This window comes from Dipodomys merriami, unplaced genomic scaffold, assembly GCF_024711535.1.
Source record: "Dipodomys merriami isolate MVZ:Mamm:240054 unplaced genomic scaffold, mDipMer1.0.p SCAF_98, whole genome shotgun sequence".
Lineage (NCBI taxonomy): Eukaryota > Metazoa > Chordata > Mammalia > Rodentia > Heteromyidae > Dipodomys > Dipodomys merriami.
The window spans coordinates 2353139-2380452 of record NW_027206601.1 but is presented as its reverse complement, the minus strand read 5'-3'; the positions used below and the strand labels follow the sequence as shown (position 1 = coordinate 2380452).

The window sequence follows — 27314 nt, the reverse complement described above, 5'->3', positions numbered from 1 at the left end:
TGTATGTGGTACTGAGCAATCAAATCCAGGGCTTCATGCATGCTAGGCAAGCACTCTACCACTAAGCCGTATTCCCACCCCACCCCCTTTTTTTTTATGCTAGTTCTAGAGCTTGAACTCTGGGCCTACAGCCCTTGCCTAGTTTTGCTCAAGGTTGACACTCTATCACTTAAACCACATCTCCACTTTAGGAAGTTTTTACTATAAATACATGTATCAAAAAAAGAGGAAATGAGCCAGGGGCGGATGGCTCATGCTTATAATCCTAGCTACTTGAGAGGCTGAGATCTGAGGATCATGGTTCAAAGCCTGCCCGGGTAGGAACGTTGATGAGACTCTTATCTCCAACTAACAAGCAGAAAATCAGAAGTAGTGCTGTGATTCAAGTGGTAGAGCACTAGCCTTGAGCTGAAGACCTCAGGGACAACACCCAGGCCCAGAGCACAAGACAAGACCCACAACCAACAACAGCAACAACAACAAAAAAAGAGGAAATGGAGCCAGGTGCAGTAGCTTATGCCTGTAATCCTTGCTACTCAAGAGGCTAAGATCTCAGGATGTTGGTTTGAAGCTAGCCCAGAGAGGAAAGTCTGTGTATTCTTATCTCCAATTAACAACCAAAAAGCCAAAAGTAGAGCTGTGGCTCAAGGAGAAGAGTGCAAGCCTTGAGCAAAAAAAAAAAAAATCTTAGGAACAGTACCCAGGCCCTGAGTTCTAGCCTCAGGACCAATACAAGAAAAAAAAAAAAAGAAAATAATGCCAGGCATGATGGGGTACTCAGGAGATTGAAATTGAAGTAGAAGTCTTTTGACTTTAAGACCAGCCTAGAGTTGGGCATTGATATCAACACTCACAACCTATAATCCACCTAGTTACTTATGAGGCTGAGATCTGAAGATCAACATTTATAGCTAGCTCAGGCAGAAAAGTCCAAAAGTCTCTATCTTCAGTTAACCAGAAAAATGATGACTGGAAGGATGGATCAAATGGTAGAGTATCAGCCATGAGTGAAAAAGCTAAGTGAGAAGATGAGGCCATGAGCTCAAGCCCCAGTGTGGGTATGTATGTACGCCAAGTGCATGAGCATGCGCGCACACACACACACACACACACACACACACACACACACACACACACACACACACACACACACACACACACACACACACACACACACACACACACACACACACACACACACACACACACACACACACACACACACACTGCCAGCTTGGACTACCTAATAAGATCCTAAAAAAAAAAAAAAAAAAAAAGCTAAACTTCCCCCCAAAGAAATGCCCAGAACCAAACAACTTCACTGGTAAATGCTACCAAACATTTACAGGAGAATCAATACTAATCCTTCTCAAACCTCTTTCAAAATGTTTCCATGCTTGTTTATTTGTTTTGGTATGATTTGATTATATCCCCCAAAAATCTGTGTGTTGGAAGTTAAAAATGGTGATAGGAAAGGAGCCATCTCTTTTCCCATCACCCCCCTTTAGGAGGAAGGATCTGACCAGAGGTCTTTGGGGAGTGGCCCATGGCAGGGTTTAAGGAGTTTTTATGAGGCCTGAGTTCTTGCAAGTCAAATTGCTGAGGAAACTCAAGCTGACTCCTAATAATCTCTCTGTCTTGCCACAGGATCCCTCCTTTTGTGTGTGCTCCTGCCATTCTGATTTGCCAGGACATCCACAGTTGGTACTATGCCCTTTGGACCCTAAGCCTGCAAAACCTCTTTTCTATATCAAATTACTCAGCCTCGGGTAGTTCTTGAAAGTAATGAAAAACTGATTAATACACAAGTTTTATGAGGCCAGACATAGTACTTTAATCTTGTGATATCTGATACCAAAGATAAAGATACTGTAAGATTTTTTAAAAAGAGACTGTGGATGTGGTTGCTACATGTCTGTATTTGTAGCACTCAAGAGGTTGACACAGAATAATTGTGTATTTGGGGCTAGTCTGGGCTACATATGGAGCTTCTGTTGAAAGAAAAGAAAAGAAAAAAAGAAAAGGAAAGGAAAGAAAGGAAGAAGGAAGGAAGGAAGGAAGGAAGGAAAAGATAAAGAGGGAGAAACTATAGGCCACTAATCCTTATGAATATAGAATGAAAATACCCACCAAAATGCTAGGAAACCAAATTCAAGGGCTTTTACTTTTCTTTTCTTTTTTTTTTGGGGGGGGGGGGTCCGGTCATGGGGCCTGAACTCTGGGCCTGGGCGCTGTCCCTCAACTCTTCAGCTCATGGCTAGCGCTCTACTTCTTGAGCCACAGCACCATTTCCAGCTTTTTTCTTTTTGCTTATGTGGTGCTGAGGAATCGAACCCAGGGCCTCATGCATGCAAGGCAAGCGCTCTACCACTGAGCTACCTTCCCAGCTCAGCTTTTACTTTTTCTAACACTGACCTTGAACTCAGGGCCTTGCATTGCTAGGCAAGTATTCTATCACTTGAGTGATTCTACAAATGCTTTTTTTTTTTTTTTTTGCCTCTCCTTTGAGATAGTCATATTTTATTCCTGGGCTAGCCTGGGCATCAATCCTTCTATACGTGCTCTCCCTTGTCCCTAGTATGTGAAGAATTACAGATGTGAGCCACTTCAGTCAGCTCAAAAGTATATTAAAAGAATTATACATGGGGCTGGGAAGTTGGCTCAGTGGTAGAGTGCTTGCCTTGCATGCATGAGGCCCTGGGTTTGATTCCTCAACACCACATAAGCAGAAAAAAGCTGGAAGTGGTGCTGTGGCTCAAGGCATACGCCTTGAGCTGAAGAGCTGAGGGACAGTGTAGAGGCCCAGAGTTCAGTCCCCATGACCGACACACAAAAAAGGATTATACACATGCCAAAGTCTTTATTCTCAAGGTGTGAACTAGTTCAACATATGGAAATGTATTATTTTAATATAATACATTAATAGAAGGAAAAGATTAATACAGAAAAAACATTTGCTAAAATCCAATATTCTTTTTTTATTTTTTGTCAGTCATGGGGCTTGAACTCTGGGCCTAGGCACTGTCCCTCAGCTCTTCACTCAAGGTGAGCACTCTACCACTGAAGCCACAGCACCACTTCCTGTTTTCTGAGTGGTTTATTGGAGATAAGAGTCTCACAGACTTTCCTGCCTAGGCTAGCTTTGAACCATGATCCTCAGATCTCAGCCTCTTGGATAGCTAGGATTACAGGCATGAGCCACCAGCACCCCGCTTAAAATCCAATATTCTTTCAGATTATAAACACTCAGAAAACCAAGACTATGTGAAACACCCTCAACCTGATGAAGTACATATGTGAAAAATATCTACAGCTAATATTATACTCAATACCAAAAGACTAGCCAGATACTTGTGGCTCATACCTGTAATTCTAACTACTCAGGAGACTGAGATCTGATGATCATGATTCAAAACCAAACTAGGCAGAGAAGTTCAAGAGACTGTTACCTCCAAGTAAAAAAACCAAGCAAAAAGCTGGAAGTGGATCTGTGGCTCAAGTAGTAGAGCATAAGCCTTGAGCACAATAGAGAATGAGAGAGAGAGTGAAGGGACCTGAATTCAAGCCCTAGCGCATGCATGTACGCACACAAATGCACACACACAACTATTGAAAGATTAGAAGCATTTTCCTAAGATTCCAATCAGACAATGATGTCTACTTGACCACTTCTATTCAAGATAGCACTAGAAGAGCAATTCAGCAAGAAAAGGAAATTAAAGACATGAAAATTATGAAAATGTAAAGTTATCTTTATTGGTAGATAACATGTTATGTATTTAAAAACCATGAGTCAAGCCCACTGCTGGTGGCTCATGCCTGTACTCCTATAGAATCAGAAGGCTGAGCTCTGAGAATGAGACTGTTATCTGCAATTAACTACCAAACAAATTGGAAGTACAGCTGTAGTAGAACACTAGCCTTGAGCAAAAAAGCTTAGGGACAGCATCAGGCCCCGAATTCAAGCCCCAGGACCAGCACAATCTCCCCCTTCTGCCCCCACATGTCAGGGCACCAGTAGCTCATGCCTGTAATCCAAACTACTCAAAAGGCGAAGATCTGAGGATCAAAGCCAGTTGGGAAGGGGAAGTCTATGAGATTCTTATCTCCAATTAACCACCAAAAAGCTAGAAGTAGTGCTGTCACTCAAGTGGTACAGCACCAGCCTTGAGTATAAAAGATCAGGGACAGCACCTAGGCCCTGAGTTCAAGCCCAGGACCAACACAAAAAATAAATGAATGGATGGATGGATGAATAAGTACCGAGTATAGAGGCTAAGCTAATACTCAGAAGCAGAGACCCAGAAGGCTCACGGCTTAACCAGTGAGGGCAAAAAGTTCATAAGACCCCATATCAACTGCATGTGATGGTATGAGTCTGTCATCTTAGCTATGTGAAAAGCATAAATAGGAGAATCATAGTCCAGGCTGACCTGCTCAAAAATGTGAAATCCTAACCCCAGAATAACTAAAGCAAACAAAAATAAAGTAGAGGGACTAGGGGCATGGTTCAACGGTAGAGTCCCTGCCTAGCAAGTGCAAGGCCCTGATTCAATCTCCAGTACCACCAAATAATAAAATAATAACAACTTAATAAGTGAACTTCATGAAGTTTCATTATTCAAATTCAAAAAATCAACAATCTAAGCTGGGTGCTGGTGGCTCACGCCTGTAATCCTAACTACTCAGGAGGCTAAGAACTGAGCATCACAGTTCAAAGCCAGCCCAGGCAGGACAGTCCGTGAGACTCTTATTGCTAATAAATTACTAGAAAACCAGAAGTGGTGCTGCAGAGCACTCGCCTTGAGCTGAAGAGCTCAAGCAGCAGAGCACTCGCCTTGAACTGAAGAGCTCAGGGACAGCACCCAAGCCCAGAGTTCAAGCCCCACGACCGACCAAAACAAAACAAAAATCAACAATCTAAAAAGCAAATTAAGAAAATCATTCCAATGGCATCAAAAAGAGTTGTTTTTTTGTTTTTTGTTTTTGTTTTTGTTTTTTGCTAGACCCAGAACTGCACCTTCTAATCTGAAGCCAAATCATGCTGTGAACTGTCAGATCCAAAAGCATTAGAGACCTGAGCAATGTCTCCTAGGTGGGCAGAACAGTCTCTGCCCATGAGGAAGGTGTGGAGTGGAGGACTTGTGGATTCCTGCCTACCCCATACCCAGTTTGGCAAGATGGGGGGGACTCACATACCTGAGCTTGGGTGTAGCCCAACTAGACCCTCCATCTCAGCCCTGATTCTTGGAGGTGATGCTGAGGGAAGGTACTGCCTGCTGTGCCGGGTGCAAAGTCCACAGGTGCTCAGATAGTCCCTTCTACAATCATTCCTTGCTCCCTCTTCACTGCAACTATCTGCAAGATCCCTGGGCTGGAAAGAGATTTTCTCCTGAGGCATTAAAGACACTCTCAGGTTACAATATATATATATATATATATATATATATACACACAAAAAAAAAAAAAAAAAGACTCTCAGGGAAGAGCTTCTTAGCAAATAAATGGATCCAGAAACACAATTTGGCCCATGGCAACCTCCCCAAACCTCCTACACCAGGGCAGATCAGAGCCCCAGCTTCACAAGTTCAAGGCAGAGTCAGAGGCACAAACAAAACTGTTGAGGAGCCTGAGATATGAGGATTGAGGTTTGGAGCCAACCCAAGCAGAAAAGTCACTGAGAGGGGCTGTGAAGGTGGCTCAGTGGTAGAGTGCTTGCCTTGTAGGCATGAGGCCCTAGGTTCGATTCTTCAGCACCACATAAGCAGAAAAAGCTGGAAGTGGAGTTATGACTCTAGTGGTAGAGCGCCAGCCTTGAGCTGAAGAGTTGATGGACACAGTGCCCAGGCCCAGAGTTCAGACGCCATGACCACCCCCCCCCTTCACTGAAATTCTTGTCTCTGATTAACAAAAAGTTGGAAGGGTGTTGAACCCAAGAAGGCTTCCAGGAAGAGAATATGTCCAGATGAGAAAGGTCTTATACCCTAGGGCTGCCGAATTTAACAAATAAGCAAGACACAGGTAAACTTGAAGTTCAAATAAACAAGGAATAATTAAAGTATACCAAATATTAGATGGGAGATGGGTATGAGGCAGAATAGATCAGGGAAAGGAAGTCTGGAAAACAGCAGCCAGAAACTCAGAGATAAACACTGAGCACTGAATAACTATTTGCTTTAAGCTTTATACTTCCCTCATCTGCTGCAACATTCAGTTTTTAGAAAAAAAAAAAAAAAAAAGAATAAAGAAAAACAAAGCCAGGCACTGGTGGCTCATGCCAGTAATCCTAGCTACTCAAGAGGCTGAGATCTGAATATTGTAGTTCAAAGCCAGTCCAGGAAGGAAAATTCATGAGACAGACTCTTACCTCCAATTAACCACCAAAAAGCCAGAAGTGGAATTGTGGTTCAAATGGTAGAGGGCTAGCCTTGATCCCAAAAGCTAAGGTACAGTGCCCAGGCCCTGAGTTCAAGCCCTAGAAAGGTATGAAAAAGAAAATGTCTCCTTGGGCTGGAATTGTGGCTTAGTGGTAGAGTGCTTGCCTAGCATGCATGAAGCTCTGGGTTCAATTTCTCAGTACCACATACAGAGAAAAAGCCAGAAGTGGCATTGTGAAGTTCAGGAACAGTGAGTGCCCAGGCCCTGAGTTCAGGCCCCAGGACTGGCCAAAAAAAAAAAAAAAAAAAAAGCCTCCTTGTATTGCAGAAGTATTTGGGAAGAAAAATACTTATGTTTTGTTGGGAAGGGGGTGGGGGGTGTAGTTGTGGAGATGGGAGGGCAGGGATGGTAGGGAAAAACAAAGGAGGAGGCAACAATGCTTGATAAGAAATGTACTCATGCCGGGCGCTGGTGGCTCACGCCTGTAATCCTAGCTACTCAGCAGGCTGAGATCTGAGGATCGCGGTTCAAAGCCAGCCCGGGCAGGAGAGACCGTGAGACTCCTATCTCCAATAAACCACCAGAAAACCGGAAGTGGCGCTGTAGCTCAAGTGGTAGAGCGCTCGCCTTGAGCTGAAGAGCTGAGGGACAGCGCCCAGGCCCAGAGTTCAAGCCCCACGACCGACAAAAAAAAAAAAAAAAAAGAAATGTACTCATCACCTTGCTCATGTAATTGTAACCCCTCTGTACCATATTTTCACAATTTAAAAAACTTATTAATAAATAAAATAAATAAAAGTTAAAAACAAAGAAAAATACTTATGGACATACATCTTGAAGGGAACAGGTGGCACAATTCATCATGTGTTTAAAGGGATGCTTAAACATCTATGGCACAATGACCCAAAATCAGTGCGGGTCAACTTTGAAATCTTTGGGCCCAATTGAAAGAACAGTGTAACAACTGGGCACTGCTGATGGCTCAACACCTGTAATCCAAGAGGCTGAGTTCTGAGGATCCAGGTACAAAACCAGCCTGGAAAGTCAGTGAGCCTCTGAACCTCCAACTCACAAGAAAAAAAAAGTGAACGTGTTGCTCTTTGTTGCTCAGGTGGTAGAGTACCAGCCTTGAGTGAAAAAGCGAAGCAAGATTGCAAAGCCATGAGTTCAAGCCTTAGTACTTGCCTACATGAAAAAGTTTAAAAAAAGGCAAAAAAGCTGTGTAAGAAGTGAGCAAATGGGCAAGATTACATGTACCCATTGTCAGAACAAAGGAGAGCACTCATCTGAACCAAATTCCAACCTCCTTCTTCACCATAAATACCCAGGACGCTAGAGCACACATTGCACCTGTTACCAGATGTGCCTAAACCATGTCTAGGTTGGGTACTAGCTACTTTTTCTCCAGTTGTGGGGCTTGAACTCTGGGCCTGGGCACTGTCCTTGAGCCCTTCAGCTCAAGGCGACTGCTCTACCACTTGAGCCACAGCACCCCTTCCGGTTTTCTGGTGGTTTATTAGAGATGAGTATCATGGAGGGGCTGGGAAGGTGGCTCAGTGGTAGAGCGCTTGCCTTGCATGCATGAGGCCCTGGGTTCGATTCCTCAGCACCACATATGCAAAAAGAAAAAAAAAGCCAGAAGTGGCGCTGTGGCTCAAGTGGTAGAGCACTAGCCTTGAGCTGAAGAGCTGAGGGACAGCGCCCAGGCCCAGAGTTCAGACCTCACGCCCAGACAAAAAAAAAAAAAAAAAGAGTATCATGGACTTTCCTGCCTGGTGTGGCTTTGAACCACAATCCTCAGACCTCAGCCTCTTGAGTAGCTAGGATTACAGGTGTGAGCCACTGGCGCCTGGCTTACCAGCTACTTTTTGGGTCCGGTTGTGGGGCTAGCACTCTACCAACTTCCCAGCCCCACCAGCTACTTTTTTGTTTTGTTTTGTTTTGGGTCCAGTCGTGGGGCCTGAACTTTGGGCCTGGGCGCTGTCACTCAGCTCTTCAGCTCAAGGCTAGTGCTCTACCACTTGAGCCACAGTGCCACTTCCGGCTTTTTGCTTTTTGCTTATGTGATGCTGAGGAATCGAACCCAGGGCCTCAGGCATGCAAGGCAAGCGCTCTACCACTGAGCCACCTTCCCAGCCCCCACCAGCTACTTTTTATGATTGTAATAATTTTCAAATAGTTGTATAAAGGATTTTAGATTCAACATGTCAGTTTATGAATACATGTTTTCTTTGTATCAGTGTTGGGACTTGAACTCAGTGCCTGGGTGTTGTTGGTCCTGAGCTTTTTCACTCAAAAGACTAGTAGTCTACCAGCACTTTGCAACTTTCTTGGCCTCTATCTTGTTGTATACTACAATTCCTTCTTGTGATAAACAAACACAGTTATCAAGGGCCAGTAAGAGGCCTTCTCCCTTCTGGAGATTTCCTTCCTAGAGCATCACTAATTTGGATGACCAGTCCACAAAATCCTGTTTATCAGAATTTTAATCTATCTGGATGTACATACTTTCCCTCACTGTCCTAGGAAGAGACAGGGGATGATGTAATGATAGCTTCATAACAGGTTTGAACTTAGGTATCCCACCCCACTTTCCAGACTAGAGTTCAAAATCAACCTTCCCTCACCACCATTTAGATGACTTGTGATTTGAATTGCCTACTTACTCCAACCTGTAAAGTGCTTGGCTGTGGTAGACCTTCATTTGTGTTTGGAGGACCAGCAGGATTGGCTGATACAGAGTTGTAGAAAATGTGGAATCCCAAGCTCTGCCTGCAGAAAAGCATCTGGGTTTGCATTGGTTTGTGGCAGTAGGGAGAGAACCCAGGGCCTCAGACATCCAAGCGCTCTACCACGGACCAGATCATCTCCAGCCCCAAGTGCCTGTATTTTAGAAGATTCTGACGTTATTCAGTGTGCCTGGGAGTTTTAGGACATTCTGTGTGGCCTCATTCAAGAGGCAGGCAGGAGGTTGGCACAGAGTTGGACCCTAACTGGCATCAGGTGCCTGGACTACACCAGAGCCTCATATATCCACTGCTATGTCATTAGGGTTTCACATCAGTTCTGAAAAGCCCAGTGAAGGTCTTTGTGTGCCAGTCTTGTGGCTTGAACCCAGGGTTTGAGCACTGTCCTGAGCTTTTTTTTTTTTTTTTGGTCGGTCATGGGGCTTGAACTCTGGGCCTGAGCGCTGTCCCTCAGCTCTTCAGCTCAAGGTTAGTGCTCTACCACTTGAGCCACAGTACCACTTCCAGTTTTCTGGTGGTTTATTGGAGATAAGAGTTTCAAGGACAGGCTGGGAAGGTGGCTCAGTGGTAGAGCGCTTGCCTTGCAAGCATGAGGCCCTGGGTTCGATTCCTCAGCACCACATAAGCAAAAAGAAAAAAGCTGGAAGTGGTACTGTGGCTCAAGTGGTAGAGCGCTAACCTTGAGCTGAAGAGCTGAGGGACAGCATCCAGGCCCAGAGTTCAGGCCTCATGACCGGACCCCCCCAAAAAAAGTTTCACGGACTTTCCTGCCCAGGCTGGCTTTGAACCGAGATCCTCAGATCTCAGCCTCCTGAATAGCTAAGATTATACTGGCACCCAGCTCTCTGAAAGGCTTTTTATTTATTTTTTGGTCAGCCATGGGGCTTGACCTCTGGGCCTGGGCGCTGTCCCTCAGCTCTTCAGCTTAAGGTGAGCACTCTACCACTTGAGCCACAGTGCCACTTCCGGTTTCTGCTGGTTAATTGAAGGTAAGAGTCTCACGGACTTTATTGCCCAGGCTGGCTTTGAACCACAATCCTCAGATCTCAGCTTCCTGAGTAGGATTACAGGCATAAGCCACTGGCATTTGGCATTCTGAAAGCCTTTTTATCCAGAGCAGCCTTAGAGGAGAAAACCTGAAGTCAGCAAAGAAAAATTGGGACATAGCTCAGTGGCAGAGTGCTCGCCTCGCAAGGGCAATAACAGAATTCAATCCCTGCTCCTGCTGAAATATGGTGATAGTCTAGCCCAGCCACTGTGGCTGCAAACAGCATCCTGGGCACAGGGAGACAAGCTGCTCTACCACTGAATCAGCATCTGTTGGGATGTTCATTGGAAGCCTTTTTTTTTTTTTTTGCCTGTCCCGGAGCTCGAATTCAGGGCCTGGGCACTGTCCTTGAGCTTCTCTATGCTCAAGGCTAGTGCCCTTGAGCCACAGCACCACTTCTGGCTTTTTGTTTATGTGGTGCTGAGGAATCAAACCCAGGGCTTCATGCATGCTAGGCAAGCACTCTACTGCTAAGCCACATTCCCAGCCCTGGAAGACATTTTTGATATGTCTTGTTTTATAGTTCATTTGTATCCCCCCTGACCCCCACACTGCTTCTTGGTAGCTTTGTAGGGGGCAAAGGTAAATAGCAGGCTGGATCTGTCCAGCTCCAAACTATTTCAGGAAGAATCTTGAATATGTGCCCAGCATGGCACCTGACACTCAGTAGGTCTACCTGGCCAGGGCACCTCACTGTCTCTGATGAATAGCCACTTCTTCCCTTGTCCTTGTTTTTTAAAAAATGGAAAAGATATTATGTACATGAATGAAAATGGCCTAACTCATTCTTTTGTATAATTAGTATGCAATAACAAGAAAAGTGAATGAGATAAAAAGCAGTCATAAATGGAAAAGGGCAGCAATAGCTCACATCTGTAATCCTACTCAGGAGGCTGAGACCTGAGGATCTCAGTTCAAAGCCAGCCCAGGCAGGAAAGTGTATGAGACTTATCTTCAATTAAGTACCAAAAAGTTGGAAGTAGAGCTGTGGCTCAAGTGGTAGAGCACTAGCCTTGAGCAAAAGCTCAGGGACAGTGCCCAGCCCAGGACCTGAGTTCAAGCTCCAGGGCTGGCACACACACACACAAAAATTCAAATGGAAAAGAAGCAACTTGCAGCCCCTTCTCTCTTTGCTAGGGGTACATCATTCTGAGAAGAGGATCTACACCTCCTGGATGGATTTAAGTCCTAGGGCTGGAATTCAGGGCTTAGGCACTGTCCCCAAGCTTCTTTTGCTCAATGCTAGCACTCTACCACTTGAGCGACAGCGCCACTTCCTGCTTTTTCTGTTTATGTGGTACTGAGGAATCGAACCCAGGGCTTCATGCATGCTAGGCCAGCACTCTACCACTAAGCCACATCCCCAGCCCCTGTATGGAAATTCTTTACCTCTTGAGGACACTAATCCTGAGGCCAAAGTCCCTTAATGCATTCCCCAAAAGCTGAGTCATTAATCCTTGGCAGCTGGAGGCAGGCAATTAGCAGGTGGAACCAATCTGGACCTTCCACATTCTAAGGTCCACAGGTTCCAGACACACCCTGTTCTCATACCACCTTCCCTATCTGATCAGGTTCTCCCTGTTAAAATGCCTTGTGCCTTTTCAAGTCCTTTTGCTTTTTAATCTGACTGGATTAAATTGCCCATAGTACACTGGTGAGTTTTTCCTATCACACTTTGATGAAAACCACTGTCTTCCCAACTTAAATGTGTTGGCTCCTTCTACCACAAGCAATTTGCATATGCAGTTCTCCCTTCTCACCCTCTGGTCTCAGCTTAACCCTACTTCCTCAAAGAAGCCGGCATCTACTCCAACCAGATGAGACCTGCAGTGTCCTGGGCTTCCCAGCATGACCATCTCCTGAACTTTGTATTGGTGGGTCTATTTTCTACCTCCATGTCAGAGTTCAGGATCCTGAAGGGTATCATGGTTCATATGATGTCTCTGCATGCAGCCTGCCTTATCCTCCCCATTCCAGATCCCTGGACATGGTCCAGACACCCAGAGAATCATCATCCAGACTCAGGTGTGGGGAAAAATGGACCAACCTGGGACAAGGATGTCCCTCAACTTCTCCTTCCCTTAGAGGCCCCTGCAGCCTGCAGACTGTCTTGGCTTCTCTGCTGCTCTGTGAAGCCTCGGGCCTCTAGAACCCCCACAACCCCTCCCCCTCCACAGCCATCTCCATTCCAGGCCCATATCGCCTATTCCAGTGCTCAGCCGATGAACTCCTCATTTAAGTCCTGGCTGGTGTATTGGTCATGTTTGTATGATAAAGCAACAGACTTCATTCAGACTGGGTGCAACAGGCAGCCCTATCAACCCTGAGTACCTATTTCTTCCCATATCTCAGGCATGAGACTCTTCCCATTCTCTCTTGTCAATTCAGATCCCATGTATAGAATCTGCTGGTAAGACATGGGCCAACCCCAGCACATATGGCCACACTGCCCCCATGTGGTGAGAGCAACCAACAGCGTTAAGTTACTCCAACAGGTAGACAGCCTTGCCAAGTGGCCCTAGACTGCTGGACATGCCAACTAGAAACTCTGGCCAGTCTCACCTGCTCTGTGTCCTCACATTCACCAGGAAATTTCTGAACCTCAGTAATCCCACCCAGAAGATGAGAACTGCCTCCCATATGCCTGTAATCTGAGCTACTCAGGAGGCTGAGATTGGAAGAGAGGTAAAAAGCAAGCCTGGGCAGGACAGTCTGTGAGAATCTCCAATTAACCACTGGAAAACCAGATGTGGAGCTGTGGCTCAAAGAAGTGTTAAGAGGGCTGGGAAGGTAGCTCAATGGCAGAGTGCTTGCCTTGCATACATGAGGTCCTGGGTTCGATTCCTCAGCACCACATAAGCAGAAAATAAAAAAAGCCGGAAGTGGTGCTATGGCTCAAGTGGTAGCGTGCTAGCCTTGAGCTGAAGAGCTGAGGGACAGCACCCAGGCCCAGAGTTCAGGCCCCACGACCAGATCCCTGCCCCCCAAAATAAAGAAATGGTAGAGTGCTAGCCTTGAGTGAAAGAGCTCAGACCCTGAGGAAGCGGCACCCCCTTCCCCCCACCCAACACACACACACACAAAAAAACAAAACTGGAAGAAACCTACTCAGGCAATTAATAGTTGCCACACCAGCTTTCTCAGCTCGGGCTGGACCTTGGCTGACCCCACTAAAACACAGTAGAATGCCACTTCTATGCTCATCCAATTCCTTCCCACAGACAAAATCTCCCTGGAGGAAACCAGCCTCTCCATTGGAGTGGTTCTAAGACATAAGCCCCTCAGTAGGGTGACTTAAGTAATAGCATCTGAGACAAAAATCAAGGGAATAGTTTGTGTATAATGTTTCACCAGACATGGACAACACACCAAACTTGGAGCACTCATGCCCCAGACCCTCCAGCAGGGCAGGGTGAGGTAGCCTGGTCCAAAAGCCAGCAGACAGAGGTTTCAGGCTGAGAAGGAAGCTAGCTGCTCAGACCAGGACATGGCAGAAGAGTGTGTGTGTGTGCATGTGCGTGTGTGCTTATGTAGTGTGTGTGCCTATGTGGTGTGTGTGTGTGTTACACTACCTCTACATCTGAAACACAGATATGAGCTGCGTTCTGACTCTTCTAAGGGATGGGCAACTCTTCCCTCTGCGTCTCTGTGTTGATGTGTTGGAGGTGCACTGGTCAACTTGATAGTTGGGAGTAGACTGTAGGAGTACAGGAGCTGGGCTGAGGGCTCTGGGCCCCCACAGCCTCATACTGCATGGGCTTCTCAGAGCTGTCCTGGGGTCAGTTTCGCACAGCTGACCCCTGTGGGCCGCATGCAGCCCTACATACAGCAACAGGGCCAAGAATTGCTATTTTCTAGTCTTCCAATTCCAGAGGCGTGAGGAAATAGTCTTTTCCAACATGCCAGAGGCACCACCTGGGCCAGCTGGAACCTTTATTCTGTTATCAGGCATGATGGCACCCCAGATTTCAGTCTCTCCAGGCAGAGCACCAGAGTGTGCCTGGTTTAGGTAGGGAAGCCCACACTATCAAGGCCAAGAAACAACTTCAGGAGGGCACTGTTGTGGGTCTGGGTTTCTTTTCTTTGTGCTTAAAGCTGCGCAGTGGATTTTGGGTCTTCGACTTCTGTAAAGACAAATGTGTAGGTTACTTGGGAGAATCAGACAGACTGTCCAAATGGAGACAGAGTTGGTGGTGCTGGCACTTGGCAAGGTCCCCATGCCATGAACCAATGAAACTAGCCAAAGGAGGGCAGAGGAGGCAGAGCAGCGCCTGTGGCAGCAGTGCAAGTATCTCCAGCTCATACCCTGGTTCCTGTAAGTCCTACCCCCTTCTGAGAGCAAAGCACCTGTATTTCTAGTGACAACCAAGGGGTAAGGTGGCCCAGGAGACATACCTTAGCTTTCCTACTAGAGAACAGCTTCTTCCGCCTCTTGCGAAGTTGTATGAGACCACGTAGAGGGGCAGGGACTGGAAGAGATGTGAGGCTTTAGTGGCATCCTCACCCCAAACCCTCAAGCTCTAGCCTCCACTGCTACCCCTACTCCATAACATTTGGTTCGAAAACCAGGAGGGCCCCCCAAGCCCCCAGAAGCCTTCCACAGCTCATGATATACAGCTTTCAGCTACCAGATAAGCACAAAGAACAATGTGAGCTCCTCAATCCACTGTCTAAATCAGTTTTTTATTTTTATTTTTTTGGTCCGGTCATGGGGCCTGAACTCTGGGCCTGGGCACTGTCCCTCAGCTCTTCAGCTCAAGGCTAGCGCTCTACCACTTGAGCCACAGCACCACTTCCGGCTTTTTTCTTTTTGCTTATGTGGTGCTGAGGAATCGAACCCAGGGCCTCAGGCATGCAAGGCAAGCACTCTACCACTGAGCCACCTTCCCAGCATAAATCACTGTTTTTTAAACCAAGAAAAAGAGGGTTGGAGGGCAGCAGAGAGAGCTGGGAAGGGGAGGGAATATGGAAGGAAAGCAGGGAAGGGGAAGAAAATACAGAATAATCTAAAAGTGATTTCTGCCCTGGCCCTACTGCTGCCCCCAGCCCTCTCCTACCCCATCTTAGCCTTACTGGACATTGGTGCTGTCCTTTTCCCCACTATCTCCTAGGCCCTCTCCCCAGGCTAGACCACACTTAATTAACACCTTGCCCACCTACCCTTGCCCTTCCAAACCTCCTGGCCATGTCTTCCTAGTGAGCAACTTTGTTCTTATGATGGTACCTTAGGCCAAAGGGACCCTCCTAGTATTTTAGGGCCTGAACCAGAAGCCCCCCTTTTCCTATGACTTAAGCCTTTTCTGCCCTGGTATATCCCACCTCCACCTTCCTGTCACCTTTAAAGCAGCACACTTGCCAGCTGGCTCTAACCTAGGCAGACGAAAACCCATGCATGGTAGGGGAGATCTACATTTGATGCTCAAGGGCAAGTCTTGGCTACTCCTCCCCTTCTAATTTTTTCTTTTGGGGGTTGGGGGAGGTGGTGGTGGTGGGAGAAAGGCAGTCTGTCAGTCCTGGGGCTTGAACTCAGGGCCTGGCACTGTCCTTGAGCTTTTTTATTTTTTGCTATCACTTGAGCCACAGTTCTACTTCCAGCTTTTTTGTCTTTTTGGTAATTACAGATAAAAAGTCTCACAGATAGCTGGGCGCTGGTGGCTCTCACCTATAATCTTACCTATTTTGGAGGCTGAGATCTGAAGATTGTGGTTCAAAGCTGCCCCAGGCAGGAAAAGACTGTGGAACTCTTATCTCCAATTAACCACCAGAAAACCAGAATTGGCTCAAAGTGATAGAGCACTAGCCTTGGGTAAAAAAACACCCTCCAGGCTGAGTTCATGACCCATAACCAACCAAAAAAAGAGACAGGAGAGAGAGAGACAGAGAGACAGACAGAGACAGAGAGAAAGACAGAGAGAGAGAGAGAAAGAGACAGACAGACAGACAGAAAGAGGCTCAAAGACTTTCCTGTCCAAGCTGGCTTAGCACCATAGTTCTTAGATCTCAACCTCCTGCTCCTGAGTAGTTAGAATTACAAGTATGAGCCACCAGTCTCCAGCCTCTTCGATCCTTTTTTTTTTTTTTTTTTTTTGGGCGGGGGGGAGGGGTCTGGTTGTGGGGCCTGAACTCTGCCTGGGCGCTGTCCCTCAGCTCTTCAGCTAAAGGCTAGCATTCTACCACTTGAGCCACAGCGCCACTTCCAGCTTTTTTTTTCTTTCTGCTTATGTGGTGCTGAGGAATCGAACCGAGGGCCTCATGCATGCAAGGCAAGCGCTCTACCACTGAGCCATCTTCTCAGCCCCCCCGCCTTTTTTTTAGTCAGTTGTGGGGCTTTGAACTCTGAGCTTGGGCACTGTCCCTGCGCTCTTCAGCTCAAGGAGAGTGCTCTACTGCTTGAGCCACAGTGCCACTTCCAGTTTTCTAGTGGTTTATGGGAGATAAGAGTCTCATGGACTTTCCTGCCCGGGCTTGGAACCGCAATCCTCAGATCTCAGCCTCCTGAGTAGCTAGGATTACAGGCGTGAGCTACCAGCGTCCAGCTCAATCTTTTTATTTTACATTTTTGTTGTTGTTGTTGTTGTTATAAAAGTGATGGGCAAGCTGGGAGATGGTGGCTCACACCTGTAATCCTAGCTACCCAGGAGGCTGAGATCTGAGAATCATGATTCAAAGCCAGCCCAGGCTTTAGGAAAAGTCCATGAGACTCTTATCTCCAATGAACCACTCAAAAAATCAGAAGTGAGCCCGTGCTGATGGCTCACTCCTGTAAACCTAGCTACTCAGGAGGCTAAGACCTGAGGATCATGGTTCAAAGCCAGCCCAGGCAGGAAAGACCGTGAGACTCCTATCTCCAATAAAAACCACCAGAAAACCAGAAGTGGCGCTGTAGCTCAAGTGGTAGAGCACTTGCCTTGAGCTGAAGAGCTGAGGAACAGCACCCAAGCCCAGAGTTCAAGCCCCATGACCGACAAAAAAAAAAAAAAAAAAGAACAGAAGTGCACTGTGGCTCAAGTGGTAGAGCACTAGCCTTGAGCTGAAGAGCTGGGGGACAGTGCCCAGGCCCAGAGTTCAAGCTCCAGGACTGACAAAAAGAAAGTGCATTTCTTTTTGGACAATATAACCCCTTCCCTCACACTCTTTCCCATTCCCACCCATAGTTGTATAGTTCATTTTCAACATAGTGTCTAGTGAGTACCACTGCTGCATTAATTTACCCTTTATCCCTCCATTTCTGTGCCTCTTCTTACCCTCCTAAAGACAGATAAACAAACAAGACAAAAAGAAAATTCCTACCTTCAGCACACAGCATGCCATCCTATCATTCAGGCAACCCAGAGACTGCTGGGCTCTGCCCCTGGATCTGTTCCTGATCACAGCTACGCTGTGGGAGGGGAGGTGGACCATCCTCCAGGAGAGCTTGTGTCCCTATAGACTGCTCTGCCCCAGGAGTCCAGGTCCTGTCCCTCTCCTAGCTCCCCTAATCATGAGGCAGGCACAGTGGCCATCTCCCCCATCACATTGCCCTAACTCTGCAGTGACTCACCCAGGTACTCCGGAACATTGCTCAGGTGAGGCTTCACCACTGCAGGGTGCAAGGGCAGGTCATGCCGCAGCAGCTGGAGGTCCCTGGGGTTGTCTTCGAAGTATGTCTGACAGGGGCAGAGGGGCAGAGGGGCAGAGGGGGGGAGGGGGAGAGAGAGAGAGAGAGAGAGAGAGAGAGAGAGAGAGAGAGAGAGAGAGACATCGATCTCAGTAGAGTCTGCACTGTTTTGGGTTTTTTGGTGCCAGTCCTTGGGGCTTAATCTCAGGTCTTAGGCACTGAGATTCTTTTTCTCAAGGCTGACACTCTATCACTTGAGCAACAGCACCATTTCTGGTTTTTTTTTTTTTTTTTTTTTTGGGGTCCAGTCGTGGGGCCTGAACTCTGGGCCTGGGCGCTGTCCCTCAGCTCTTCAGCTCAAGGGTAGCGCTCTACCACTTGAGCCACAGCGCCACTTCCGGCTTTTTTCTTTTTGCTTATGTGGTGCTGAGGAATCGAACCCAGGGCCTCAGGCATGTAAGGCAAGCGCTCTACCACTGAGCCACCTTCCCAGCCCCTTCTGTTTTTTTTCTAGGTAGTTTATTGGAAATAAGAGTGTTGTGGACTTTCCTACCTGGGCAGGCTTCAAACCATGATCCTCGGATCTCAGTCTCCTGAGTAGCTAGGATTACAGGCATGAGCCACCAGAACTTAGCTAGTATTTTTTTTCTTTGTAATTCACAGTGAGTTTTTGAAAGGAAAATATATCAATGTGGTTTAGATTTTAAAAGGCATGAAAATTGTGCTGGGCACCAGTGGCTCATGCTGTAATCCTTGTTACTCAGAGGGTTGAAATTTGAGGATTGTGGTTCAAAGCCAACCCAGGCAGGAATGTCTGTGAGACTTTTTTTTTTTTTTTTTTTTGGTCCTGGGCCTTGAACTCTGGGTCAGGGCTCTGTCCCTGAGCATCTCTGTGCTCAAGGCTAGTACTCTACCACTTGAGCCACAGCTCCACTTCTAGCTTTTTCTGCTTATTGAACCCAGGGCTTCATGCATGCTAGGCAAGCACTCTACCACTAAGCCACATTCCCAGCCTCGTGAGAGTCTTTTTTTTTTTTTTTTTTTTTTTTTTGTGGTCGTGGGGCTTGAACTCTGGGCCTGGGTGCTGTCCCTCAGCTCTTCAGCTCAAGGCGAGCGCTCTACCACTTGAGCTACAGCGCCACTTCCGGTTTTCTGGTGGTTTATTGGAGATAGGAGTCTCACGGTCTCTCCTGCCCGGGCTGGCTTTGAACTGTGATCCTCAGATCTCAGCCTCCTGAGTAGCTAGGATTACAGGCGTGAGCCACCAGCGCCCGGCCCCTCGTGAAGAGTCTTATTTCCAATTAACCACCAGAAAATGGGAAGTGGCACTGTGGCTCAAGAGTGCTAGCCTTGAGCTGAAGAGCTCAGGGACAGCACCCAGGCCCAGAGCTCAAGCACTACAGCCAACTGACAGACATCATGGAAAGTTCTCCTTCCATTTTTTTCTTCCAGTCATTGTCCCAGCCCAGAGGTAATGGGATGCTAGTTGCTCTGAGTCCTATAGCATATACAAGGACATCCATGCCTGTGACATGTCCACATTCCCCTCCATGCCACAAAGAGTAGGACCTAGGTACACACACACACACACACACACACACACACGCACGCACGCGCGCGCGCTCTCTCTCTCCTGGTTCTTTCTCTGTAACTTCTGGCTAAGGCTCCATCTGTGCTCTTCTGGCAAGCTCCGGTAGATGGCTCTAGGGCATCTTTTGGCTCCCAACTAATGTGATAAGTATGGATGTACATGTGACTATGCACACTCACTAGTGTACTGAGCGAGTGAGAACGTGATCATTTTTTTTGTGCCAATACAGGGGCTTGAACTCAAGAAACTGGGCATTGCCCTTAGCTTTTTCACACAAGGCTGGAGCTCTACCACTTGAGCCACAGATTCACTTCTGGCTTTCTGGTAGTAATTGGAGATAGGAGTCTCCCAGACTTTCCTGCCTGGGCTGGCTTTGAACTTCAATCCTCAGATCTCAGCTTCCTGAGTAGCTAGGATTAAATCTCAGGACACCCCTGCCCAGCAAGAACTTGAAATTCTGCCGGGCACCGGTGGCTCACGCCTGTAATCCTAGCTACTTGGGAGGCTGAGATCTGAGGATCATGGTTCAAAGCCAGCCCGGGCAGGAAAGTCCATGAGACTCTTATCTCCAATAAACCACTAGAAAACCAGAAGTGGCACTGTGGCTCAAGCATTAGCTTCAGCTGCCTTGAGCTGAAGAAAACAGGGACAGCACCCAAGCGCAGAGTTCATGCCCCCCTACCAAAAAAAAAAAAAGAACTTGAAATTCTGTATCCACCTCAGGGTTATACCAGTTCTCCATTTAGCCAAAGAGACTAGTTCCCTTTAATGGTTCTTGGCCAGTTTTCTCTCCACCTGTGCTGGGAACCAGCACACAGCCAAGTTCTTGGCCACTTACCACTGAGAGTTCAGACAGCCTCCTAAACTGATTCTCTCTTTCCCATCCTCTCACCTTGAGCTTCTCTGAGTGCAGAAGCTCCTCTTTAATCTCCTTCAATCTTGCCTCCCGGATGGCCTGTTTGGTCACGGAGCGCATGGCATCCTGAAGGTAGACATTGAAAGTCAAGTGGCCAGGTCACCCATCCTCCTTTATATGGCATGCTCAGCAATGGGATATGATTGTTGGACCAGAGTCCCTCCCCTACATCCTCTCCCCTCCTCATGAAGCACAGCTTACCCTGCAGCGATAGCGGAAGCCCTCAATCTCCTCCATCCGGAACTGGTAAGGAAGCAATACCGGGGCCTCACCCTCTGGGAAGGAAGAACAGGTGAAGATGTGGGAGAGGCCTCCACTGGCAGCCTTCTGCTCCTCTTCCCTGAGGTAAGGCTAAACTGAGATGTCAAACTCGCCACTTCTCCAAGATGCCAAACACTCAGCATCATTACATTTGTGCCCACGAGCAGGGAGTATGGGTCCCTGAGCCCTGTGTGCCAGCACACACTCCTCTCCCTCTAGCTGTAAGGCTACCATGATGATGTCAGACTTCAGGAACACCAAGTGCCTTGGAGCTGGCCAGAGAAGTTTATCTAGTTGGTCACTCCTTGACCACAGGATAAATAATAAGACTTGGAGACAGTACCTGCCAAAAAGGGATGAACAGAAATGTGACCTGCCATTACTACTGAAGACTTTTTTTTTTTTTGGTGGTAGTACTATGGTTTGAACTCAGAGCCTTGAGATGGCTAAGCAAGCCCTTTACCACTTGAGCTACCCTACTAACCCCATTTTGCATTTATTATTTTCAAGATAGGGTTTCACTTTATGCTTAGACTGACCTAGACTGCAATCTCATTTGTGCTTCCCTTGGTTGCACAAAAAGCAATGTCCTTTGAGGATGACAGGTGTGTGTCACTATGCTAAGCCATTGTGCTTTCTCTATAGCTTGGGATGACAGGAGAGCACAACACTGAGCCATTAGTTAAGACTGAGTCTTTTTCATTGATCAAAATGAACTAAGCAACTCAATGTCAGCGGTGGGAGGGAGGAAACAAGTGGGAAAGAAGGAACAGCTGATGCTATTCAAAACAAAAGAAATGTACATACCACCCAATGTGGAAGAAGTAAGTGTATTGCAAAGCTCATAAAACTCATAAATGTTATAGACCATGATAGACAATTTGCCCCATGAAAGTTAGAATGTGTTTGTGACTTTAACTAAGCATCACTATCCCACAATACTATGAAATTTGGGAAATTATGTAATCACTTAACCACAATAAAGAATTTGAAAAAAAAAAGTGGCGCTGTAGCTCAAGTGGTAGAGCGCTCGCCTTGAGCTGAAGAGCTGAGGGACAACGCCCAGGCCCAGAGTTCAAGCCCCACGACCGACAAAAAAAAAAAAAAAAGAATTTGAAAAAAAAAAAAAATATTGAGTCTTTTTAACTTTTTTATGCTCAGACTAGCCTCAAATTGTGATTCCCCCAGTCCCCATTTCTCAAGTAGCTAACATTACAGGCTTGAGATGCCATTGCTATTGAATGCTTGTGTTTTTTAACAGTGTCACTACTGCTCCTCCTGTCTTAAGTTTCCAATAATGATATAGAGGCACATGCCCCCATACTACCATGGGTTTCAAGTGTTGCAGCTGAACTCTGGCTCTGACCCAGGCCTGTGGCCATGAAATCCAGGGCTCTCACCTCCACTAAGCAGCTCCTCAATCTTGCCCAAGTGGGACTGCTCTGTGGGTAGCACAAAGGTCAATACTATGCCTGGGTTGTTGGCTCGTGCTGTTCTGCAAAGGAAAAAGACAGCCTGCATCTCTGGCCTGTAGACTGTGCCCACCCAGTCCATCCACCAGCATGCCCACCACACTTCCTCCCGCCTACCTGCCAGCTCGATGGATATAGGCCTCAGGGGTGGGAGGAAGATCAAAGTTGAGCACAGCAGACACATGGTGGAAATCTATACCCCGTGCCACACCTGCCTCTGGATCAGAAGCCCTGTGGAATTAGCTCCATTTCAGCTAGACCCTTCTTTTCTGCAAAGGTGTTCTCAAGTTTAATCAGCAAAAATGCCTCTAAACTAAGCCTGAAGATAAGACCCTGGCATACACTAGACTATTCTACATTAGAACTATTCTAGGAGTTAGGGTATCTTGAGTGGCCTGACAAGAAAACATGTCCAAATGTTTGCTGTGATCTTAGCTCTGGGGCAATAGTATGACTCTTCCCTTACAAGGTGACCTGCTCCACAAGGTGACAAATTCCAGGCAGACAGACCAGGAGGACTTCCCTTTTCCCATTAGAAACATATTCCCTGCAAGCTGGACAGTCACCCCTGTACAATAGCAATGCCTTGACTCCAACCTAGCTGGATCCCTCATACTTCCCTCATATATGCAGCACATGTCCCCTCACTTTCTTCTCCAAATCCACAGTGACAAAGGGCCTGTCGGTTTCTTTAGTGCCAAGGAGTCTGTCTTCAGTCTTTCAAAAGCCTCTCTGGGCCAGGTGCTGGTGGCGCAAGCAAAATCCTCACTACTTAGGAGGCTGAGATCTAAGGATCACAATTTGAAGCCAGCCAGAGCAGGAAAGTCTGTGAGGCTCATCTCTATAATTAATCACCAAAAAAGCTGGAAGTGGAGCTGTGGCTCAAGTGGTAGGATCAGCCTTGAGCACAAAAGATCAGGGACAGTGCTCAAGCCCTGAGTTCAAGCCCTGACCAACAACAACAAAAAAAGAAATAGATAAACAAACAAGTGCCTCTCTGGGAAGGGCTGAGGCAAGAAGAGAAATGTGGACTCACTTGTCTCCTTTGGACCGTCGGCCCTGCCGCTTGTCCTTGGCTGGGGCCCCCAGGACTTCAGCATCTGTTGCTATGACACAATCATAGAAGCCTTGGTTGAACTGTGAGATGATGTGGCATCTGCAGGCCAAACAGAGAGGTCAGCTCAGCAGAGCATAGTGGTGGTACCTCCCATCCTTGGCACCATTCAATAACCTTTGCTCTTTCCTACATTTTCCTTCTCTTAATCTCTTTCTCTTCTTTTCTGTGGGCCTCAATTACCTCAGGTGAAAATGGAGTAACGATATATACTTCAAAGCTGAGAGAAATAATCATCAGTTCTTCAGAGCCTAGCCCCTAACTGCTGAAGAAATAAGGACATCAGCTGGATACTGGTATAATCCAAGACACTCAGGAGGCTGAGATCAAGGTTTGAAGCTAGCCCAGGCTGTGACACTCTTATCTCCACTTAACCATCAGAAAGCCAGAAGTGGAATTGTAGCTTAAGTGGTAAAGTGCTAGCCTTCAGTGGAAAAACCCAGGGACAGAGCCCAGGCCCTGAGTTGAAGACCTAGTACCAGCACAAAAATAAAAGTAGCCAGGCACTGGTGGCTCATGCCACCTAGGTACTCAGAAGGCTGAGATCTAAGGATCACAATTCAAAGCCAGCCTGAGCAGGAAAGTCTGTGAGATTCTGATCTCCAATTAACCACCAGAAAATCAGAAGTAGTGCTGTGGCTCAGGTGGTAGAGTGCTTGCCTTGTGCTGAAGAGCTCAGGGACAGCACCCAGGTCCAGAGTCAAGCCCTACGACAAAAAAAAAAAAAAAAAAAGTAAAAGCCGGGTGCTGGTGGCTCATGCCTATAATGGTAGCTACCCAGAAGGCTGAGATCTGAGGATTGTGCTTCAAAGCCAGCCATGACAGGAAAGTCCACGAGACTTTTATTTCCAATGAACCACCAGAAAACCGGAAGTTGCACTGTGGTTCAAGTGGTAGAACAATAGCCTTGAGCTGAAGAGTTCAGGGATAGCACCCAGGCCCAGAGTTCAAGCCCCACACTGACCAGAAAAAAAAAAAAAAAGAAAGAAAGAAAGAAAGAAAAATACAAAAGTGAAAAAGTGAGCTGGTGGCTCACGCCTGTAATCCTAGCTACTCAGGAGGCTGAGATCTGAGGATCTCGGTTCAAAGCCAGCTGGGGCAGGAAAGTTCGTGAGACTCTTATCTCCAATAAACCACTAGAAAACTGGAAGTGGTGCTGTGGCTCAAGTGGTAGAGCACTCGCCTTGAGCTGAAGAGCACAAGGACAGCGCCAAAGCCCAGAGTTCAAGCCCTACGACAAAAAAAGACATAGGCACATCAACTGGGTCCTCTATCTATCTTTAAATTATTGCTAGCAACACCATGTCAAACCTGGAGCGCAGCGGGAGTTCTCCATTGAGCACACAGGAGGGGATGCTGAACTGTTCCAAGAATAGGCGAAGCCGATAACCCCGCTCTAAAGTGTTGACAAACAGCAGGGACTTTCCCCGAATCAATGACAGCTTAAGGAGGGCATAGAGCAGCAGGAATTTATCTTCTTCAGTCTCACAGACCACCTGAAATTGCTGTAACTGGTCTGCCCCTGGAAGCTGGGATTCCTGTAACTTAAGGGTAACCTGGAAAAAAGATAGGCCTATGATCAGGAGAAAAAGTGAAGACAGAGATGCTGTGGCTACTGTCTTGCCACCCAAAGCACTGATATTTCAGCGTAGGGTAGACAGATCTTTAATGATTTCTGGAGCACCCAAATTCCTCAATTTTATATTTAAGCCTAAGAAATATAAAGTGCCAAGTTGAGCACTGGTAGCTCATGCCAGTAAACCTAACTATTCAAGAGGCCAAGAGCTGAAGATCATAGTTTAATTCAGGCTCAAGCCGGGGAAAGAAAGTCCATAAAATCCAATAAACTACTCGAAAAAGCCCAAAGTGTGGCTAGAAAACTAGTCTTGAGCAAAAGCTGAAGGACAGCATCTAGGTTTTGAATTCAGACCCCAGGATCAGCAGGAGGGGAAGAAAGAGAGAGAGAGAACAGAGACAGAGAGAAAAATAGAAAGTTCCTTAACTATTGTGCTATACAGAACCTATTTATTAAGCACCTAGGGTAAAGAAAATTTGGACAAAAATGGTGCCTAAGGAAAGCCAAGAGCAATAGGTCTTCTGAAGAGCAAAAGTTACATCAAGGGAAAACTAGCCTTACAATTCTGATTATACCAGAAATCTCTTAGGGATAGAGGGGCTTCTGGTTAGGCTTTTAGGCAAAGTGCAGTTTAAATTGAGGCCATTTAGAAATGATTATTGGCTTTAAATGTCTTAGAACCAGAAATGACACATCCAATGACAATAGTCCCAATCAAAACACCAAAGGCTTCCTCTGAGAAGGTCCCAATCAAAACACCAAAGGCTTCCTCTGAGAAGGACAAAGTCCTCTGACAATCCCCATGCCTATTATAGCTCCAGACTCTCCCTCAGCGCCTCTTACCGGGTTGTGTAGAACCAGCTCCTTCAGTGCTTGTACATCCTCATTAAAAGTAGCTGACATGAGGAAAGCCTGATAAATCCGGGGTAAGTGACTAAAAGAAAACAGCCTTATCAGGTTCCAGCAATCAGAGCCTCTAATTGTTGAAGGTGAACTCCTACCCATTCCTCTCCAATCCCAAATAGCTACCTGTAGATGTATCCACTAGGAACTACTACACCCCTTGTTCCTTACCAGAGAATACTCTTGAGCTCTTCCTCAAAGCCAAAGGAAAAGAGAAGATCAGCCTCATCCACTACCAGCAGCTCCAAGGAGTCTCTCAGTTTCAAGGTGTTCTGCTGCAAATGGCTTAATATGCGGGATGGAGTTCCCACCACAACATCTGGCTTCTCCATTAGTACAGCTCTGCAGGTGACATAATGTAACTTTCAGGAAAAAATTTAAATCCTGAAATCTTTCCTTGGACCAGCCCATTCTCCTGCTACACACACACACACACACACACACACACACACACACTCCTGTGTATGTAGCTTTTGTTCCCTATTGCTTTCACCCACCTCTGAGATGCTGAGTCTTCTGCAGCTGAGACATTGGCCACCCGCACATCCCGAGCACAGTACGCAGCCAGCTGTTGAATCATGGACTGGGCTTGCCGTGCCAGCTCCTTGGTAGGAACAAGAACAAGGCCTCTCACAGCCTGTTCTACAACAGGACCTGTCTGTAAGACCATAAGTTAAACTTCAGCTAGAAGCGCATATCACTGATGCTTTTCCCTATCTCTTCCAAACAATTTGACCCATAGAGTGAAATACAACCACCTAGCTGTGTTACCATCAACCATTCATTCCACCTCAAAACATAATTCAGGGCTTTCCCCAAGCACTGACATTCAAAATTATTTGCTGGGAATGTGACTTAGTGATAGAATGTCTAGCATGCATGAAGCCCTGGGTCTGATTCCTCATACCACATAAACAGAAAAGGCCAGAAGCAGTGCTGTGTGGGTCAACGGGGAGAGTGAACAAAAGCAGCTCAGGGATAGTGCCAAGCCCTGAGCTAAAGCCCCAGGATTAGCAAAATAAAAAATAAAAAAAAAAAGTAACCTGTGGAGCTGCAACATGGGAATAGCATAATTTAAAAGTAATTTAAAGCTGGACTTTCACAATGCAAAAGGAGTCTGCTCCCTTTTTACACAAGAAAAAATATAAAGTGGTTTGTTCAAGATTAAACCAAGGGTCTGTCTGGATTAGACCCAGGCTCCAGTCCAGAGCGCATGCTACAACAGGAACTGGTTCTCGAGGGGAAGGCTGAATAGGTAAGGGGCTAAGAAGCCCTTGGGCACACGACATCTTCATTCCCATGGGGCTTGCCTTCTCCCTCCCCACGACCCTGCCCGCTACCCACCGCCTTCCGGTGCAACAGCTGCTGTAGCATCGGGATCGCGTAAGCAGCTGTCTTCCCGGAGCCCGTGCGGGCTCGGGCCAGAAGGTCCTTCCCTTCCAGGGCCAAAGGTATGGCCTTTTCCTGGATCAGCGTAGGCCGCGACCAGCCCAGATCCGTGACAGCCTGTGAGAGACGAGGAGTAAGGAGGTTTCGGTGGCGTGGAGGGCGACAACGTGCAGTGGGAATCCAATGAATAGGACCCGAAGCATACAACCCTTCCCGATACCTGCAGAAGCCGAGGGTCCAGGCCCATGTGCTCAAAGCCCAGGGCTTCTGGGTCCGCCATGGTGTTGAAAAGCACTGACAGCACGCTTGCGCAGGAGGAATA

At 46.9% G+C, this 27314-nt stretch overlaps 1 protein-coding gene across 1 annotated transcript; it reads right to left on the bottom strand.

Annotated features, from left to right (window-relative positions):
- Window positions 1-14063: 14063 nt before the first annotated feature.
- On the bottom strand, window positions 14064-27314 carry Ddx56 (DEAD-box helicase 56). The gene is made up of 14 exons (XM_070014613.1): window positions 27213-27314; window positions 26948-27109; window positions 26101-26261; window positions 25775-25945; window positions 25544-25634; window positions 24436-24680; window positions 23047-23166; window positions 22128-22241; window positions 21939-22033; window positions 20479-20552; window positions 20254-20343; window positions 17714-17819; window positions 14569-14642; window positions 14064-14297 (listed from the first exon to the last, which is right to left on the bottom strand). Exons 1-14 carry the CDS (start codon window positions 27270-27272, stop codon window positions 14220-14222), a joined length of 1641 nt encoding a protein of 546 aa, XP_069870714.1. The 5' UTR covers window positions 27273-27314; the 3' UTR covers window positions 14064-14219.

Bases quoted from the DNA above. Each gene is read 5' to 3' on its own strand.
- Ddx56 (XM_070014613.1), bottom strand. From the start codon at position 27,272: ATGGCGGACCCAGAAGCCCTGGGCTTTGAGCACATGGGCCTGGACCCT. The intron at 25,946-26,100 runs GTGGGTGAAAGC...TGTCACCTGCAG, and splicing joins GAAGACTCAGCATCTCAGAG to AGCTGTACTAATGGAGAAGC. The intron at 25,635-25,774 runs GTAAGGAACAAG...GTTTTCTTTTAG, and splicing joins GAGCTCAAGAGTATTCTCTG to TCACTTACCCCGGATTTATC.